At 36.4% G+C, this 16,514-nt stretch overlaps 1 protein-coding gene across 9 annotated transcripts in view; it reads right to left on the bottom strand.

Moving 5' to 3' along the window:
• Positions 1-6,707: 6,707 nt before the first annotated feature.
• The window catches only part of LOC126299344 (synaptoporin-like), a 91,071-nt gene continuing 81,264 nt past the window's right edge, over positions 6,708-16,514 (bottom strand). For all 9 annotated transcript variants that reach the window (XM_049991192.1, XM_049991193.1, XM_049991194.1 and 6 more), the window contains one exon: positions 6,708-14,583. In XM_049991192.1, coding sequence (XP_049847149.1) covers positions 14,470-14,583 — 114 coding nt within the window. In that variant the 3' untranslated portion in view covers positions 6,708-14,469. The remainder of the gene's footprint in view (positions 14,584-16,514) is intronic.

Here is a 16,514-nt window from a genome sequence, read left to right as displayed (position 1 = left end):
TGAGAAACTTTACTAAATATATAGATGTATCAATTATAATTCTGAATCTTCATTTATAATCATAGCCCTGAGCCTGCTAAGCAAACAGACAATAGAAACATTTCTTTCAGTGTGTTGGAGAACAATGTGAATGTGCAGACTGATGGAGAACATAGTGACCATTGTTTCCACTTTCTGGCTGACCACAAAAATAGTTGCCAGACTCTCGTAAAAGAGAGAGAGAGAGAGAGAGAGAGAGAGAGAGAGAGAGAGAATTACCAGCATACTTCTAACCACTGCCTCACACCTCAAATTACAATCAAAAACATATGTAATTGGAACTGATTAAAAATCTTCATTCTCTCCAATACTTGTATAAAATCTGTACAAGTGAAGGAAACTGAATGTACAATACAATGATTACACAATTTATGGTGATGAATTCTTCAAGACTTGGTGTTTGAATTTAACCCTTTCAGACCCTCTGACTACAACTGTGCACATTAGCTTTTACTATATCTTACGCTGCAACAGAGGTCCTTTTTCCCAATGTCAACATGCAATACATCTTCACAAATGTTCAACCTTTTCATCACATGCAAGTGCTCCCAACTGTTGGGAATCACTATGAAAATCTCAGCAAATCCATTTAGCAGTGCATGGCAGCTCGTAACCACCACAATACATGGACATGGGTGGTTTTCTATACTCCACTGCATAATTTAATACTGTTATTGTTATTTTGCTTGGTAATTATTGAATGACCATTTTACTATTTGTTTCAATAGAGAACATATTGTTATTAGTTATTTTAGTCCATAAAATGAAGCCAAGTATACAAAGAACAGTTTGAAAATTGGTCTATGTTTTTGTATGAAACTTTAACATAAAATTCATTAAAATCACCCAAGAGCACCACCACAAAGGAAAATTATCCTTACTTCAGCTATGAAAGGGCTTTTGGTTGATGATCGATACTGTTGCTAAATACAGCACGTCAGGAATACATGCAAAAAGATGAGACAGTTTTAAGAGGCACAAGAAAAGGAGGCAGATGGGCCCCTTCATCATGTTGGCTTGCTCCACAACACTTAATTTCAACATCTTTTCTATTACTGCTGCAACCCAGCAGTAGTTTTATCATAATTGCACAGTGAAGCTGAACGTTCCAAGCTGTGTTGGCAATGCCGATTTAGATTATGTATAACCTCTCTCATGTCTCCCCTCTCTGCAACAGCCTAAGATATTCCCTTAACTCTGTCACTACCCACAGTATGTACCGTCTGTCTTTTTTGCCACTTAACTCTTTTAGTCATATCAAATATCAATAGGAAGGAAACGAGACGAAGTCAAGTGAGACACAGAGAAAGAATGTAGAATTTATGTAAACCTTACTAGGAAGAAACATAAAATTCGGGAATTTTTAGCATTAAGCTTACGGGTTTTCCACAGGGTGCTACAAATTTGTGGCACAGAATCGCGAAAAATGTAAAATTTGAAAACATAAAATCAAAATTTCACCACCATGTGAATTGTGGGACATCAATGGTGCGTGATGGGAAGTTCTGTATCATTCCTTTGGGGAAGATCCTCGTATTAAGTAGGGAAGACCTGTGTGGTAAAAAGAGCATTATACTCTTGAGATCACAATTGGAGTTAGCCTTATTATGACAAGATTTATTGCAAATGAAATGGTGTGAAGGTTGCACCAATGGCGTAAGCACCACACAGAGGAGCGTAATCATATGGCTGTCATCACAGTGGATTCTGAGACACACAGTGTGGATGGAAATGGTGTTTTTAGAAGTTTGTAAGAAGTTCTTATAGAGACCAGTGCACCTCTAGAATACGAGGGCTGACCCCAAAGGAAACCGGATCCGAGGGCGATGCCACTCGTAAACGTAGTGCAGGGTTCTCACGCTAGATGGTGTTAGTATAGACCTTCATGAAACAGCTGTGCAGACGGCGTCAGTGTAGAAATGAACGTGCAAGTGTGATATTGTGTTTCTCTGACTGTTGGCGGGTTACCTCTGCGAAGTCGTTATGGCAACTTTAAAAGAACAAAGAGTGTGTAACGAAGCAGAGTTGCCCACTGCTATCCTGTTTTGGTTTTACACTCCTTCAGTAACTTAGTTAAGCAATGAACTTTTTTTTTTTTCACTACTCAGATTCCAACTACAGATTCTGTGGCCTTCAGCCTCATAGTACAGAATTCAGAAATAGTTTAAATAAAATTCCCCTAGTAAAGTCTATTATTTCAGTACATTCTAATGTCTCTTCTGAAAGCAATGAGCTAATCAGTTTTGTTGGAAATGCATACTATTAACAGTTATGGACAATGATGTATATTGTGCAATACATATTTCGTAAAATTCGAGTGAACTAATAGATCGAATTCAGTTTTAAGACTGCATACAAAGGAAATTCCAGCAAAGTGTTTAAATTAACCTAAAGTCTATTAGTTAAATAGATATTAAGACTTGAAATCTGTAGCCTGTATGAATTTCAGTGCCAATCGTGACCAAACTACCAAATAATTCGGAGATCTGTTTCGATACTTTCGCTACATTTATTTTTCTATGTATAACAACTCCAGTCTCAACTTTGTAAGTGCATTAATTAATAATTAAGTAAATTTGAATATGTAAAAATTATTACTCAAAAGGGATGCCATGGTTATAAGTTGGGAATTGCCACGGCAGATGCACAAGTTAGTTCCGCATATTTAAATTGATACAGCTCACTCATGTTATTTAAATAATAAAACCCAACAGTTAACTTCAAAACCAGTTAGAAAGGATCATTTTAACCCTGGGAAATTATAAACTATAATATATTAACAGAAATAGTCAAATATTCAAGTGCTCATCTATATAAGGTCCAAGCTGGTGCAGTTCTTAGGTAGTTCTCCATCAGATTCTCTTTGAGCAAATGTGCGCAAGTAAGTTAATTTTTCCGGTCGTACCAAAAAAGTGTAATTGTGAACATTGTTAATTACTGGAATTTATTGACCTACTTGATGTGACAATTAAGTGTAAAAGGCCTGGTCACATGAATATTGTGTGTGCGAGTAATAACTAATAAATCTTACTGTGGTTGACATAAATGTTCAACAATGAATACGATCTTGACTTTTGATTTTGGAAAACCTAACCGAGGATCCTGGCTTCTTAATTTCAGTGTGATTTAGATGAGATTGAAGCAGCTACCGGGAAGACAATATTGAATGAACAAAGCAAGGTAGGTCGAAAACACTGCGCACTATCTACTGGGTGAGGAAATGTTTCAATACCGGTACATCCGGTTGCGACTTGAACTGGTAAGAGGCATTAATACGAGGAAACAGCCCGGCACGTTACAAGTGTGTGTGAAATTTTGTTTCCTGCTTAAAAAAACTGCAACGGAGGCACAGCAAATGCTTCAGGAAGCTTTCCAGGACGACGCTATGAGCCGCACACAGGTTTTCGAGTGGTTTGGGCACTTTAAATGTGGTGAGATGGGTGTTAAAGACCAAGCTCGTTCTGGACGCCCTTCAACATCGCGAAATGAGAACATTGAAAAGGTCCGCCAAAAGATCAACGAGGATTGTCACCAAACTATCGACCAAATTTCAGCCGAGACAGGAATCAATTGGAGCTCAAGCCAGCTGATTTTGAGTGAGGATTTGCACACGAGACGTGTTGCTGCTAAATTTGTTCCACACCTTCTCACACAGGAGCAAAAAAACCATCCGCATGAATGTGTGTCAGGACTTGGAAAGAGAGATTGCACATGATCTGAGCTTCTTGAACAAAGTCATTACAGGGGATGACAGTTGGGTTATGGGTATGACCCAGAAACCAAGCAAGCGTCAAGCCTGTGGAGGACTCCCAACTCTTCCAGACCAAAAAAAGCAAGGCAAGTGAGGTCAAATGTGAAGATGATGATCATTGTCTTTTTACATGTTTGTGGAATTGTGCATAGGGAATTCGTACTCCTTGGCTAGACTGTTAACCAGCACTTTAACTTTGATGTTTTAAGACGTCTGCGAGAGGATGTGAGGAGAAAACACCCGGAACTTTGGCGATCAGGTGACTGGTTTCTGCATCACGACAACACTCTCGCACACACGGCCTTACGAGTGACCCACTCTTTGACATCTCAGAGGTGGTCTGTCGTTCCCCACGGTCTGTTTTCGCCGGACCTAGCCACTTTTTCCTATTTCCACAAATGAAAAAATGCTAAAAGGGGAGCGTTATGACGATGTGGAGGTGGAAAAACAGCTTCGCAAAGGGCACTGGACAATACCAAAGTTGAAGAGTTTCAAACATGCTTCCAGCTTGACGAGTGCATCACATGTAATGGAGAATATTTTGAAGGTGACTGAAGTAATTTTGTAAAAAGGTTCATCAATAAATTTTTAATGACAACAATCCGGTTTCTTTTGGGTCTCCCCCCCTCGTATGTGAGATTTTTACCAGAACTTTGTTTAGTAGTGGAAAACCCACACTTTCCTACATTAGGCTATTGTTTGGTAGAGATACATAACTCAGTGTGGCAAACAATGCACAAAAGTCAGGTAGGTTACAGGTTGAGAAGGTATGGAGGCTAACTACACTGCTAAGTCATAGACAGACCTCGCCATGCACCCCTGTAATGCTATCACTTACTGACCAGTTCAGGTGGTGGTATGTAGGGATTGTCATTCATCACTTCTCCAGTTGGGACATGGTTGTTAGTTAGTATTTTGTTTTTAGCCCATCAGGAGGACTAGGGTGCTCTCCTTCAGTGAGCAAGTCATGATAAATGTTACAAACTACACACTGCGAAAACTAAACATGCAGGTATCTGCTGAACCACCAGAGAACATTTCTGATGGCTCATAGGAAGGACACCCAGCATATGTTTGATAGACCTGGAAGAGACATTCGATAATCTAACTCGGGATAAACTGACAAGTATGAGGGGGGAAAAAAGAGTGAACAGGAAAACTAGACTTACGGACTAACTATTTAAATGCGAGTGTGTCGCAAAATTAGAGGAGAAAGGACTAACTGGACCGAAACAGCAAAAGGAGTAAGACTAGGCTGCTGTCCATCTTTATACTTTTCAATCTGTGCTTAGAAAACAAGACTGACAGCTGCCCACTAGATGACCAGGTAGTAAAAAGTGGACAGGTAACAGTGTTATGTGCAATAATGATGATACCTTGAGCTGTATGCATTAGTTTTTATTTGCAACCAGTTTTGGCCATGACCTTCTGGCTTCTTTACAACTCGTGGTGATTATCAATGAAGAAATACCAACATACTTCTTATGAAAGGTCCAGAACCATCAGTATCTGCAAAACTTACGTGTGTTGTATATATCACAGATCAAAGTTCCCCAGAAGCCAATGGTTCTGGGCCTTTTATTGGAAGTATGATGGTGTTTTCCTGTTGAAAACTTTACCACCATGAGTTGTAGAGGAGCTTAAACGTGGTAGATTGTATCACCAAAGCAGGCTGCAAATAAAAACTAACACACAAAGCTGAAGGTATCATTACTGTACATAAACAGTCAAGGGCTGCTAAAATACCCCATCAGAAAATGGATGTATGGAAAATTGGTGTGTTCCTTCTAACAACAGACAAAAAAGAATTACGGTATAAAATGGACACCACTGAAGCTAAAGGATAAAGTTATGGCATGCAAATCGCTACAAAGAAAATGAAAGTAATGACACTGGCAGGAAAGAAATGGGTAAATGTAACACTGAATAGAGAAGTAATGGAACATGCCCAAAGCATTAAATACCTAGAAAACAGGATAGAAAGTGACAGACCAGCACAGATATTAAAACCACGGTATCTATTATGTAAGAGGCTTCTAGCAAGAGGAGAATTTCCTCCAGCAACATGGACAAAGATTTGAGTAAAATGTTTCATAGGGAGTGTCCTCCTGTGTGGTGCCAAAAAGGTGGACAATGACAAACAAAAATACAGCAAGGTTTGATACATGGGAATGATGGAGGATGAAAAGAATAAGTTAGACGGATAAAGTGAAATGTAAGGCGGCACTGAGCAGAGTGCGAGAGCACAGAATTACTAAATGTAATTAAAAAAAGGAAAAGAAGTTGCATTTGATATATATTTACAAAGGACTACAGGTTAAAGGGGTACGAGGAAAGGAACAAGAGGCGAGGGAGGTAGAAATTTCAGATCCTTCATCATGTGCTGGAATACAGCACATACAGTAACATTAAGAACCAATGGACCACAGGAAATGGAGATGCAAAAGACCTGTCTGAACATGCTGTAGGAGAATTATCTAAACAATATTTAAAGGATCTTTTCATGTAAGTGGTTACTTTACAAACAGTAATTACATAAATGTTGAATAATATGGGTTCATAGGAAAATAAACAACTTTATAAAGACAGATAGATTTTATTACATACAATTCCAAAATGACCAATGCTGCCTATGAAAATAAAATAACATCAATTATCAGAAACTGTATAAAAACAGTAACAAATATTAAATATCAAAATAATCACTTCTACAAATGTTTACAGCAAAACAGTAACTTCATATGTGAGGTAAATGAAAACACCAACCACATTACTACAGGCAAGCCATTATTATACTCGAGATTAAATGTTAGAAAGTTAATCAACAGAAATCCTCATGCTATACACAGAGGTACAGAATCAGTTGCTCTAGTTCTGTACTATTTCGTTAAAATAACTTTGTGATTGACAAATGGGTAAGATGAAGTGTGGCATGTGTGCCATCAAAAATTACTGCTCTTTGGCAGACAGTGCATACAACCTATTGATGACAAGCACTTTACAGTTGCTTATGATATGGACACAGAAGGAAAATGTCTTTTCAAAAGAACCATCTCAAAAGTAACAATGATATAGGTAAATAATGGAAAACCTAAATCTTTAGGGCCAGACTGGGATTGGGCCCTTTTACATCACCACCCCTCTCCTAAATGCTCAGGTGTCATATTAATCATTACTACTTCACTCAATTTACCAGTTATACTATGCCAAGATGTGAATTTGAGAGATGGTGGCACCAGTATGTGCGTTTTACACACATACATCAATCACAAAATTATTTATCGCTCAATACACATTACAAATGTATCTTTAGCTGTTATGTTACATTTCATGGATGTTATTTCTAACTGCCTAATTCAAAGTCACTATGTTCAATATGAGTAGTTTTGAGACTTTTTAATGAACCATGTATTATGTTTCCCATAAGAATTAAATTTTGTATTAAAACATAAAATAGTTACACTAATTATATTGTGTATTGTACTGAGAGCTGAAAGTAACACTTGCTGTCTGTTAATCATACCATTTTTCTTGGTGAAGGCTGATCTGATGTAAGTACAATTGTCTGACAAGGAATGTTTCCACATTTAATGGCAACAATACTCCCACTATCTACATGTAAAAGCTAAGTACAAATTTTGCCATATTCCAATCTATGATCATAATGAAAATTAATTTATCATTTTCTCTCTAATAATTTAGATTTACACTGCAGAGAATTAACCATATACATGTTTATACGGCATATGATATGAACTTCTACTGTAGCTAATTCTGCCCACAAAAAAGTACTGAAAATCCTTGTTCATATACCTGAACTTTAAGGCTACTCAGTTTTCATGGAAGTACAACAAAAAACCTGTGGTGAAGGGAGAATGTTACTGTTTTGTAACATGGCTTGGGCTAATATTTAAATAAACTTACATAATGAGCAACAAACTCTTAAGACAGATACAAATGAAACCCTGTTAAAATCATCTACAGGATAAATGGTAGGAGAAATTATATGAAAGAAATGAATTACATATCTTGATTCACTAACATAAAAAAGGTCAATATACAGAATAAAAGTAGTGCTAACACACAATGAAGTGTGTGTGTGTGTGTGTGTGTGTGTGTGTGTGTGTTTACATGGCTTATTATAAACGTTTGGCAAAACAACAACACAATAAAGAAGATGGAATGTAGATCATCATTCAATACAGCAAAAAATGAAAATAATAACAACAACAACAATAATAATAATAATAATAATAATAAAGGCACAAAAACACACTTAATTCCATACAGCTGTGAATGTGAAACCCATTTCTTACATTAAGCTCAATTACTCGATCACAGTTAGCTGTTTACAAAATTACAGAAATATAAATACATATGCACGGTGTTTACCGTACTGAAAACTTCACTTCATTATTAAAACAGATCTTTTACAAGGTTTTCATATGATGAAAACAATGTGGCTAGAGTGCACACCACATAGTTTACTTACACTGCAACATTTCTAGCATGGCTTTAACAAAAAGAAAATCCTCTTTGTCACAGCATTACTCTCATGCTCTTGAAACAGTCTCTATATGCTATTACTTAAACATTGTGTGCGTTAGAGACCCATACTGCTCTGTTAAAATTTTACTCCTGTTTCACAGAACAGTGTGGATTTATAATAAGGATTCTCGATCATTTCCTCCCCCTCCCCCCCCCCCCCCCCCCTCTAATTGCACACAATTTCTTTCCAATTTCTTTCCAGCTTCTTTCAGTTACAAAGTCATCATTATTAATTATCGACAGACAAAAGTATGTTCATAAAAGTAACAAAATTTGAGAGCTAAAACTATTTCCGTCATTCATTCATGAAAATATTGTAGTTACCTGAAAACCTAAAATCTATCATCTAATGGAAGAGCATCCTCTCACAGAAAGAATGTTCCACATTTAGATAACTCTTTCTGCACAAATTTCTTGAACTATATTGATTTGCGTATGTAAAAAACTTAAAACTGGAAGAGTAATTTTTTTCCTTTATGTAATCAACAATGCAGGAACATATTTATGTGGCATGTGAACCACAAATATGCACAAAATTCCAGCTGCATTATTAATTACTTTAGCTAATGTGAACACAGTAATACAAATGGGAATAAAATGGATATCTTTATGACTGTACCCTTTGGTAGTCATTATATACAATTGTAAATAATGAGCTGTTAAAGAATGGACTATTCTTTAAATTTTTTTGCATCAATGGTTCAGTCCCACACCTGGAGTCCTCTTTAGGAGCACTCTTCTTTACGCGACTGAACACAATCAAATTAAATGTTGCTTTATACATGGTAGTTTTACACCACCTTTATCTTAGTATAATTCTATATGGTAGTAAAGTGGTATGCTGTTATTGTACACTCATCCAACTCTGGTGTTGGCTACTGTTGAGATTAAGCTTGCCTGTAAAGCCTTTTGTATGTGCATGAAGACGAAGTAAATTAGAAAGTTGTCACTTTCTCTTCTGACAGGAAGATATTGGTGGTCTTAATTTTATTGGAATTTGCATCATTAGTCAAACAGTTTGAGAGTCTAGTGGTGGCCATTCATGATATAATTCAACAACTCCCACAGAATTTTGTGAGACCAATTTCATCCAGGTTACATTGTTCCTAGTATGGTCAAATCTCTTGGCTTAAGCAGGATGGGGCAATAAAGTTATAGTTAACCACTCTGTACACTAAGGCCATCGACACTAATAAATTAAGCAGGCTTGCCATCAATGGAATAAAGGAAAATGGTGTAACCAACACTAAAAAAATTTCTCATATGATGATTTGTAGGAAACAATCTTGATAGGGAAAAAAATGAGTTGTTTATACAGGACAGTCACACATTCCCTCCCACAGACAAAACCTTGATTAGTAGGGGCCTCGTTACAGTTACTCCCAGCAGTACAGATGGTTATATAAAACAGGACTTGTAAAGAATTCATGAAGTGGCAGAAAGACCACCACCCTCAAGTATGAGCAAAGCAGATCTGGGAAATTATGCACAATTGTGAACACAGCCGAATACTAGGAGCAAACAACTGTGGTTGGGTCCAGTACACTACGAACTTAAAAGTGAGTTTACACTAATTGTTAAGGAACTTTAACATACTTGTCATGCTCAAGGCTGGCTACTTCAATCAATAAGATTTTTTTGAAGCTAATTCCTGTTACAGCTAGAATATATGATGTTTCATGGGTACAAGAAACTGATCCAGTTAATAGGGCAGATTTGCCAATTACACACTGGAAAGTTGCAAGAAGGAAAACAAAAGGTTTATCATCCAAAAGAGATAATTAGAGACTGAGCATCAGCTTGGATACATTCTTTCCAAAGGAACCATCCCCACATTTGTTTTAAGTCATTTATGGAAATCCTGGAACACCCATATCTGAATGGCCAGGGGATTTCAATTGATCTTCTGGAATGAGATCTCACTATATTAACCACATCATCCCACTTGGTTCTATCACACTGATCAGATTAGCATCACTTGTACCATATGCCTTTTACTTTATACAACAACTATTCATTGACTAAGGACTTCCACTGTTGATAAACTTGATTTCTTAAATTCCTATTCACCAACATACAAATTTTATGAACCAAGATCACTGGGAAAAAATTCTTAGATATGGGACTAACTGTAAATAACTTATTTTATATAATGAGAAATTTTATTACCAGTCAATGTTGCTAGAGATACACTATTAGCTCAACAGTTATCTTTTTAGGTGGAAATTTAGAATGTCGTTTCAAAGGGAGGACAGCTAAAATTGACCTCATGGATTCATTAAGTAACTTCAGAGATGTTCTATAGACACTTGAGAACAGTAGATGCCAAAAATCACAATTTTCATTAACAGTAACCATCCATAACTGAATCAACGTTTGAAATGCAGCAGGGGGAGGGGGGGGAGGGGTTACCGGTGGCGGCACACAAATGGGCTCTGGATCTTAATTCTGTTATTTTACAGAAGACCCAATGAGGGATTTGTACACAAGTTACAAGACCATAAACATTCATGTTACTTATGCCACTGTATCTAAAGTATGCAGAGCTGCTTGAATATTCAAGACTTTCAGGAGCAACAGTAAGGATCTCACACACACACACACACACACACACACACACACACACACACACACACACACACACAGAGACAGACAGACATAGAGAGAGATCCTGGTAGTTCTTAATTAATGGAAATAAGAATATTCAGGGTCAGCAGTGTTTTTCTTCAAATCATATCCAACTGTTGCACTCAAACAATACTTTACTGGCATACAGGATTGACCATTTGTGAAAACTGTTGTGCATCCCAGACAATGCCCATGTATCAATTGATTTCAGTTTCTACTAAACACTTCATTTAAGTGTTCATTACATCTCTGTGTGTGTATTTACACTTTTAGATGCTCAAGATGATTGGCAAATTAAAAGTGTGATTTACCTTGTCACTGCCATGCCTGAGGGATAGGCACAGCTTATTCCTCCTATATCATTCCACATCCTGCAGTAGTCAGAGGCAGAGCTTCCTTATTTTATCCCCTGCAACTACCCTTAATTCTTAAAAAAATATCAACAATAAAATTTCAGAGCTGCTTGAAATTATGTGGAGCACTTGAAAAAATGTGTATCTGAAAATTTCTTGAACTCTTATAATACCTCATTACAATGGCTTAATGTTGGACAACATGAATATTTTATGCAATCAGTGTAACTGAAAAACTATAACAAGAAGCAACTGGTATTTAATGAATGGAGTTACAGTCTCAACAATAGTGAAAAAACCTGTTGAGCAAATATGTGAGACAAATGCGTGTACTGGCATTCACACTTATCAAACGAAATAATGAAATCCATTTCCAAATTAATGTTAATATGCACAGGATACTAGTTATGGCCACTGTTTCAAATCAAGTGTGTGTACCTAAGTTTAAGAACAGTATCATAAAACCATGAAAACTATGTTTAAACAACTTTCAGTTAAATAACCAAAGAAAATTATGCTATGTGTGATTCAGTTTTTCTTATAGTAAGTGTAAACCACCTCCAAGCAAAATTCAGATAGGTTAAGTTAAGCAGCAATTGAGTTCATTTTTTAATGATGCACCATTCTAAGACATAATTGGGAAGCACCACCAATACCAAAGCAATCCACATGCTCTGTGGCATAAAAAATATTCAGAAACTTTAAGATTCTTTCAACAGTTTTAATGACACGAATGACACTGCAAATGCTACATAAAATACACACACACACACACACACACACACACACACACACACACACACACACACACACACACACACAGAGAGAGAGAGAGAGAGAGAGAGAGAGAGAGAGAGAGAGAGAGAGAGAGAGAGAGAGACCACACTGATCACAGATTCCAATATTTGGAAGACAAATGGACATTCAATGTAACAACCTGTTAATGTGTGCTGCATAGCACATTAACTGCCCAACAGAATTTTTACTCGATATACAGAACTCAAAATTTTTGGTTTGCAAGTGACACTCGTGTATTCTCATAGAAAAATACTGTTCAATATTCATTCAAACAATACATTTTTGTTGATGACTATCACTTGAGAACCACAAATAAATAGATCTCTGATGTACTTTTGAACTGACATTTCTTGTATAATAAAATATAAAAGCTATCACTAATAAAAACACTCAAAGTAACAAAGTAGGTAAGTACACTAAACACAGTTTAACAGCAATAAATTGACTAGTAATGTACTTTAAGGGCAAAATTTATTATTTACAAACAAGACTCTGTAGCATTTAACAGTATTACATAATGTAAAATCCAAGTTTGATACAATTCATCTTGAGGCTGTGTCCAGTTTGTTCTTACTAGATTTTTTAACTTAAAAAAATCTAATACAAAAGATACCCTCTTGTGTAATTACCAACACATATCACAGTTCCCTTTAGAAACAAAACATTTTTGATTCTCCAAGTGACCAACATAGTATTATCTTACAAACACTAAAGATGTTATAGAGCTATAAAGCAATAGTACAATTCACCAACAGGGCATTTGGAATCTGTGTGACATTTACAAGGCCACAGGTATTTTAAAGAAAGAAGATTTTAATTCACTCCCATTGGAATTAAAACTCTGTCAGGGAGACAAATGAGATTTCAAGGCAGAAGGTTCCTAAAAGATACATTAAGATGATTTACCAAAAATAAACAATGAACCTTTTCTGCAGTAAAGTGCAATATATACATTGTTGGAACTGAAAATTTCAGTCCCATGCCACACACTATATTCTCCCTTCAAGAGCACATCCTATAAGCGTATCTGTATGGATTTGCTTTTGATTAATATACCATGCTTATCTTCCTAGTTTTGATTTGGCAGTGCTACATATGAAATGTAAAACCTATCACTACCGTATGCCCAAGTACATCATCAAAGTAATACCAATAGCTGTGGTTTCGTTAACAAATGTCTTTCAGCCTTTGACAGAGCAAAATATCTGCACTACTTTTTCCATTTTTATGTAACATATTTGTTGTATGCAATCTCTCTTTGTATAAAAAGCCATCACACAAATTAATGTAGAAGCCTGATTGCAGTTAACACCATGAACACAGGCAATAGTGGCACCATATTAACATATGCAATCGATAGAATTTCATTTATTTTTATTTCTATTTTATTTTTTTACAAAATGGTCACTTCTGTCATATTGAATGCCTTAATTTTATTACTGCTGAGGTCATGCAATTAATTGCAGAGTTGACATCGAAGTTTTGTGCCTTTTGGAATATAAATACAGGGACAAAATGTGAATAAAAACAAGCAATATACTTCAATCTAATTTAATATGAGAAATAAGTATGCATCATCTTCTTCTATATCTTATTTGAACAAATAGAAAGAGAGGTGTGTGTGTGTGTGTGTGTGTGTGTGTGTGTGTGTGTGTGTGTGTGTGTGTGTGTGTGTGTATTAGTGCAGTATTTTCCACAACTATTTGAAGCTTATAGTTACTGCATTGTATACACAAATACTGAAGAACACACAATCCAAAACACAGATTTAAAAAAAATAAAATTTGGTGTTACATTGTAAGTACCTATTAAAATCCACGACAGGAAATATGACAGCTCCACATGTTTCAGCACATGGGCAACCACTATAGTGTTACAGATATGGATTTAATAATTGACAATGTGTATGGTCATACATAAAATAGAAAAAGTAAGTGATATTCCAGGCAACTTAATTAGGACCATATTGCAAGAACCCCCCCCCCCCCTCCCCCCCCCCCCCAAACAAAAATACTTTATTCCAAGGTCCTGTTTCTGAATGATAGGACACAAATATTTAGTAGAGCATCAATAAAAAGAATTAACCTATAAATAATTGTGAGGTATTATTCTTATTAAGATATGTCCAAATTTCTTCACGTAAGTACTGGAGAGAGAACACTGCCACTTGCCATAAAAGGATGCAAAAGTACAAAAAAATCTATGACTCAATAATACTACAGTAAAACAAATAAATTATTGTTCAATAGCAACTGGCTGACATTTTGACTGAACATAAAAAGCAGTCTATACTCTGAATAGAAGAAGGTATTATGTAGATTTGATTTGTGTGTTGCAGACTTTATTTTCCAATTACGCTGTAGCTGCCATATTTGGGCTGCTCTGCTTCATTTTGAACCAAGAAGTTTCCTTGTATAGGAACCACAAATCTGATGCCCAAAGGAAAAAATTCAGAAATCCAAGAATCTGTAAGACAACCAAAATTTCAATCAGTTTATTATTATCAGCTTTTCATATTTGTATGTATTACTCCTGTTTGATTTAACATATGATTTACAACATACATTTACTTCAATAAATTACTTTTCCACTGCACCAACACTTGTCTATAGTACAAAACCACTTTTCGCAACATATCTGCAAATTTTGAAACAGCAGCTGAAATTAGCCTATCTGGCAGATGGAGTGTCACACAGAACAAACATTGCACGAACAGAAGTGTACTTACTATTTAACAACTTGTTAACACAGATGTAATCAATGACAAAATAACTGTTTAACTGAAATACTAAATCACTAGCTGAGTACCTGGTGATTTATTCCAACCTTACCTTCTATTGGAGCCACCACCTCCCCTCCCGCTCACCTGTCCAACACCACTTCCACCTTTCTCCCATTTACTGACAACCCCCCCCCCCCCCCCCCACCTGGCAATCTCTTTCTTCTTCTCCTTCTCCTTCTCTTCTCTGAATCTCCATTTTATCACCGCTATCCCAGTAGATGGTTGCCATTTCTTAACCCCATAATATTTTTTTGCATGTAGTAAGTAGAATGTGTACCAAGTTAGACTGAAATCAATCCAGTAATTTCAGAGAAGCTTTTTACCCACTGCTTTGGCCACTTACAATGCCACATATTTAACATATTTTTACACATAGTTTATCTGTATATCTAGCTAATTTCACCCTGCAGTGTCATTTTCATGCAGCTCTGTGTTTATGACAACACATCTTCAGAACTGTGTGTTGTACAAACGACAATTTTGCACATACATTCAGTGGTTTATGTGAATACTGGCTGCAGAAAGTGTACAGTTAATAGCAAAGAAGTAATAAATTAAAATGTAATGCCTGATGTGGCAGTTTTACTGCAACAATGAACCAAACCTGCCAAATTTAAACAGACGCAAAATCCCCAAGATTGGCGATCTTTTACAGAAGTTCAAAATTTAGTGTGGACTTAAACGCAGGATGCTTATAACAGTTTCCACAATGACACTGTCTCGAAACCTGGCAGAAAATCCAAAGAGATCCTGGTCGTATGTGGAGTATATTAGCAGCAAGAAATAATCAATGCCTTCTCTGTGCGATAGCAATGGAGATACTATCGAAGACAGTGCTGCCAAAGCAGAGTTACTAAACACAACCTTCCGAAATGCCTTCACAAAAGAAGACAAAGTAAATATTCCAGAATTCGAATCAAGAACAGCTGCCAAAACGAGTAACGTAGAAGTGAATATCATCGGAGAAGTGAAGCAACTTAAATCACTGAATAAAACCAAGTCTTCTGGACCACACTGTATACCAATTAGGTTTCTTCCATAGTATGCGGATGCATTAGCTCCATACTTAATGATCATATACAAGCTTCGCTTGACGAAAGATCCGTAGCCAAAGACTGGAAAGCTACACGGGTGAACACCAATATTCAAGAAAGGTGGTAGTACTAATCCACTTAATTACAGGTTCATATCATTAACATCGATATGCAGCAGGATTTTGTAACATATATTCTGTTCGAACGTTATGAATTACCACGAAGAAAATGGTCTATTGATACACAGTCAACTTGGGTTTAGAAAGCATTGTTCTTGTGAAACAACTAACTTTATTCGCAGGAAGTGCGAAGTGCTACTGACAAGGGTTTTGGATCATTTCCGTATTTCTTGATTTCCGGAAGACTTGACACTGTACCATACAAGCAGCTTGTAGTGAAATTGCATGCTTATGGAATATCATCTGTTATGAGACTGGATTTGTGATTTCCTGACAGAGGGGTCACAGTTCGTAGTAACTGATGAAAGTTATCGAGTAAACAGAAGTGATTTCTGGCGTTCCCCAAGGCTGTTTGCAGATGACGCTGTTGTTTATCAACTAATAAAGTCATCAGAAGATCAA

This window comes from Schistocerca gregaria, chromosome X (genome assembly GCF_023897955.1).
Source record: "Schistocerca gregaria isolate iqSchGreg1 chromosome X, iqSchGreg1.2, whole genome shotgun sequence".
In the NCBI taxonomy this organism is placed as follows: domain Eukaryota; kingdom Metazoa; phylum Arthropoda; class Insecta; order Orthoptera; family Acrididae; genus Schistocerca; species Schistocerca gregaria.
Note: the sequence above shows the minus strand (reverse complement) of the source record. Positions and strands in the feature narration are given on the sequence as shown.